This window comes from Mizuhopecten yessoensis, unplaced genomic scaffold (assembly GCF_002113885.1).
Source record: "Mizuhopecten yessoensis strain PY_sf001 unplaced genomic scaffold, ASM211388v2 scaffold2329, whole genome shotgun sequence".
Lineage (NCBI taxonomy): Eukaryota > Metazoa > Mollusca > Bivalvia > Pectinida > Pectinidae > Mizuhopecten > Mizuhopecten yessoensis.
In genome coordinates this window covers 5,281,957-5,286,968 of record NW_018404492.1, presented here as the reverse complement: position 1 = coordinate 5,286,968, position 5,012 = coordinate 5,281,957, and the positions used below count along the sequence as shown (strand labels likewise).

Sequence of the window (5,012 nt, the reverse complement as noted above, 5' to 3'; positions counted from 1 at the left end):
GGGGGGGTGGGGGGGGGGATATGCACCTTCACTTATCCCACTTTTACGTACTTTTCGGAACAATTTAAATATAGATTTTGATGGCCATATGGTGCAGCAAAACCTATTTATTTTAGCTCTCTGCGTTGACACACTAAATTGATAAATTTATTAATCTTTCTTCGTATTTCTGATGTATTTTTTTTTAATAAAGCACTCTACCGATTTTATAAATTAATCTTAGGGGCTGTTAATTACCTAGATGGCATATGACATCACCATGTATGATATCATAGTGCATGACATGGCAGTTACAAGTGCATAAACCAAAATAGTCTAGCCACTCTATTCGTTACATGGTATGTGAATGTCTTTGAAAACCATTTCTCTCTAGAAAATTTAAACAGACTTTGCCTATTGTCTTATCGTATTGTACATTTATTTATACGATAAATTTACTGAAATGATATTAAAACCACATTAAATCATGGACGGATTATTCCATGTATCGAATGACATCAACTCCTGGTATTTAAATGATACTGACCTTTGGGATATGATGGGCGTTGACTCATTGCATTGACTCTGTGTTATGTTCCTAGGTACCACATGTCGTCACAGAGGAGGTGTGGTTTGACGTGTTGATCAAGGACTATGAAGATGGAGAGGATTACCATGGGAGATTTGTTATCGCCCTGTTTGGTGAGGTCGTTCCGATGACAACACTAAACTTCCTGAGCCTCGCTAAAGGAGTTAAACGTCCAAATATAGTATGTATTTAAATCGCACTCCTGTACGATTATCATCTTTATGAACAGTTGGCTAAAAAAGAAAAATCAAATAACTCTGAACAGTATTTCGAACAAATCAAAAGGACGGATCTAAAACTACAGAACTCTTAGCCCGAGTTCCATCTGGCCCTTACATCAGACTGAGACATTATGATATTGACAGATCTGGTCGGGCCAGTGGAAACTCGGGCTATAGAAGTTGGAGTTGACCATCTATTCAAAACAAAACTTATTGGATGAATACGAATTGTTTTATTTACCTTTTCAGCGTAAACAACTCCACTACAAGGATACTCCCATCCACAGGATCGTTCAAGACTTTGTTATACAGATGGGGGACGTCGTCAACGGGGATGGCACTGGAGGTACACAGTCATTGATTGAATGCTTTTCATTTACTTCATATGAAGTTATCAGAGCACATATACTTTGCATGGCGATGGATGTTCTCAGAAATAATATGGATATGAAAGGAATTGAAAAGATGAGATAAAAGTACATATGTCCCTATTGGAGCATCATCCTCGACAATCCAGGGGTTACGCACACTTTCTTTCTCTCCGCTCCCCTTGATTATTTAACGAAAAACCCTAAGGCTCAGAGTAAGCCACCTTGCGGATGAGACAAAAACACTAGTCTGATCTTTTGATGCACAGACATAACATGGATATGAAAGGCAATGAAAAATTGCAGTTAAGAAAACGTATGTCCCAATGGGGGCAGCATTATCCTCGACAACCCAGGGGTTACGCTTACTGACTTTCTCTCCACTACCCTTTAATATATATTATGAACAAAAGCTAAGACTCAGAGTGAGCCACCATGTGGTTGAGACAAGAAGACTAGTTTGATTCTTGGGTGCACATCAAAAAAATCTCGCACCCGCGTAACGATAAAATTGACAGAGAACAATCAAATAGCTAGCTGTTTGCCTTCAATTTGCTATGATATATGCAAGGGATGCAGAGACAGTTAGTGAATGTAACCCCCGAAGTAACGAGGATTAGACAGCTATTGATTTTGGCCTTTTCACTGTCCAATTCGCGGACAATAGCCCCAACTATATAGGAGCCTCGGTATCAGTAACCCGTCTTTGCGTATTGCAGAGTTATCTTCTCTTGTGAGCAGGTATTGATTGTTACGTCATTTGTTTGAGAAAATGACGTAATTTTCTCACACAAACCAATGACGTAACAATCAATGCCTGCTCACAAGAGAAGATAACTCTGCTATACGCAAAGACGGAATACCTCATGATTATTTGTTTCCTTATTTTATCACATTTTATTGCATCAGAAATTGGAATTGTTTCACTTTAAAAGTGGTGCCGATTAAAATTGTATTGTGATGCGACTTCGAACAGTGTTGTCTTGTACATATACACACTGTAAAAGGAAAATTATATTTAGATTATTTTTATTCTTTAAGAAAACAGTAATCTGGAATAAGGGTATTAAATACTTAATATACGATAATTCCGTCTTTGCGTATTGCAGAGTTATCTTCTCTTGTGATCAGGTATTGATTGTTACGTCATTGGTTTGTGTGAAAAAATCACGTCGTTTTCTCAAAAATTGATCACGTTACTCTCACAACCCAATGACGTAACAATCAAGACCTGCTCACAAGAGAAGATAACTCTGCAATACGCAAAGACGGAATAGGGCTTACTATCGAGTTAATGTGAATATGTAGGTTTTATCTTTTAAAACAAGTATTGAAAAAAAAAAAACGGTCCAGGAATGGAATAAAGATCAAGTTTGATGACATTTTGATTTTTTTGTAGGTGAGAGTATATACGGCTCCATGTTCGTGGACGAGAACTTTGACTTGAGCCACCAGGCGGCAGGCTATGTTTCCATGGCTAACACTGGAACCGACTCAAATAGCTCTCAGTTCTTCATCGTCGTTAATAGGGCCAGGTGGTTGGACGGCAAGCATGTGGTCTTCGGAAAGGTCGTCAGGGGCATGGTGAGTAAATTGTTATTTTTGTAATTCAAATACTTGTTCCTCGGCATCGTTAACCAAGGGTTAATAGTAAGAAATTTGGGTCCAGCATCTCATCTTTAGGTCGTTGCTATCATTCCTCAAAAGCGAGTCTTCCCTTTATTAATCATAGTACTGAAAACACTAATTTAGTTCCTTGTTATTAATTTCAAGTGATCGTAGAAAAAAATGGCTTTTTAACCAGTCAACTTGTTTTTATTTTATTACATCTATTTTATTTTTTGACTGTCGATTATAATCTGTGACCTAAGCATAATATGAATAATTGAATACTACATTATATCATGGCAATAAAGAAGTTGTATTTTTTGTTTGTGTGTGCAATATATTTCACTCTGGTGCCAGAGCGTGTAGATAGAGACGGACTGTTAACCAATAAATACCTAATCAGAGGTTTCTACCGGAGATATTCATTCTTAAGTGAAGGTGACTCATGTTATGAGGAAACACTTACTTTACAAAATACCTGGTTTCCAAAATTGTATTTTTCTACTGGTGTTCATATCGTAATTCGTAATTCCTATTTATTTGGTGTCTGACCACATACTGATGGGTTTTTTTCGTTACATAATTTCCAATTCTGTCTTTGGTATGTGTTATTGTCGATTTTAAACCCTTTTCGCCTTTTATTTCTCAAGGACGTGGTCAGGAAAGTGTCTAATCTCGAACTAAAGAAGAACAGCGCCACATCCAAGAAAACCGTCTTCATTGAAGACTGTGGAGTGGTCGGCATCCCAGAGAAGTACGAGTTGACACCAGCAGAGATCAGGTCTAATGAAGACCTGTAGAACTACTGGCTGTTGTTTTCGCGTTAGCCCAGGCCTTTCATTTGTTTCTCTCTTGAAAATTACTCCATTGAACAAATGCTAGAATGAAATACTGTTTATAATTGCTTGCCTGTGTAAAGGTGTATAAACGTTAGTATCATATATGTGTTGTGAGATTTTCTGTGAATGGCCATCTCATTTTCTGTGGAAGGCCATCTCATTTTCTGTGAAGGGCCATCTCATTTTCTATGGAATGTCATCTCATTTTCTGCAGTAGTTCAACACTCGATAAATGTCCATGTTTTTTGTCTTTTCTTTCGGAGAGAAAATTTTGTAATTGCGAAATACTTTAACAACGTGTAGGCAGTTTACTTACCATAACATGCGAGGTCGATACTCTCAGTCATTGTAATGATTTTGGTTCCAAAACATGTTAAGATATATTTGTATTTGTAATAAAATATTTTTAAAACGAGTTATTGAGTTATTTAAATGTCGCGTGTGGCGTTATCTTGGAAGTTGATGCGATAAAACATTTATTTCACACTGAAAATAATATTCATTTCGCATTGTGATATCATGATCCTGGGCCATGCTCAACAACATTGTCTATGATCAGAAATCGTGTCAAAGACGGAAAAAAGTCTTGCTCTGTAAGTATTCCACCAAAATCATTTATAATGTGCTCGTCAAACAGTTGTTCATATTGCAAGTAAGAAATAAGACAACAACCAGGTAAGGCCATTGAATTTATTTCGCCATTTGTATTTTTTTATTTGTTTTTTTTCTGACAATTCAATATCTATATATATATAATGACAGAATCTATAAATATCACATAACGACACTTAAATCAGTCACAGTTATAGTTACATCATAACCTAGATAATCTAGTCATGCCCATCCCATCCCATCAATAACAATAGTAAAAATCCTATTGTCCTACAAAATACTAGTCGTCCTATTCAGATTGTCCTATAAATATACATAAATCCCGTAGACTTATCCATTAGTTCCCGTATCGTACCTGTTCTATATTAGTTCTAACTGCTTATATTTCCATAGCATTGTCATACCCCATCGTCCATTTGCCCCATTAACATTAACCCACTCATCCCTAAAGTCACAATTGAACCTTACCAAATCAATGACTGGGTAAGTCTAGTTTAAAAGTGTAGGGTCGAATGAGTTGAAACTATTCTATTAGAAATTCAGATTTACCTGTCTTTCAAACTCTTTAGACAGCAATTTACAAATCTCTCCCAGAAATTCCATCATGCAAACGGATGCACTCAAATAGACGCCATCCTAAATCGATTTACTTTCCTACAGTTGTCATGTACGACGTAACCCATCAAGTCTACTTCGAGAATTCATCCATGTTGTTTTAATACTTACCACTTTTGCCATTTTTTTTAAGCTACAACCAAACCTACCAAATTTAAAGATATATGGTTAGCTTGAAATC

At 36.6% G+C, this 5,012-nt stretch overlaps 1 protein-coding gene across 1 annotated transcript in view; it reads left to right on the top strand.

Annotated features, from left to right (window-relative positions):
• LOC110445655 (peptidyl-prolyl cis-trans isomerase-like) overlaps nucleotides 1-4,020 on the top strand; it is a 4,849-nt gene extending 829 nt beyond the window's left edge. Inside the window, exons 2-5 of the mRNA XM_021490379.1 lie at nucleotides 582-749; nucleotides 1,039-1,135; nucleotides 2,557-2,741; nucleotides 3,416-4,020. Of these exons, the coding sequence (XP_021346054.1) occupies nucleotides 582-749; nucleotides 1,039-1,135; nucleotides 2,557-2,741; nucleotides 3,416-3,565 (600 nt within the window). The 3' untranslated portion in view covers nucleotides 3,566-4,020. The remainder of the gene's footprint in view (nucleotides 1-581; nucleotides 750-1,038; nucleotides 1,136-2,556; nucleotides 2,742-3,415) is intronic.
• Nucleotides 4,021-5,012: the final 992 nt, after the last annotated feature.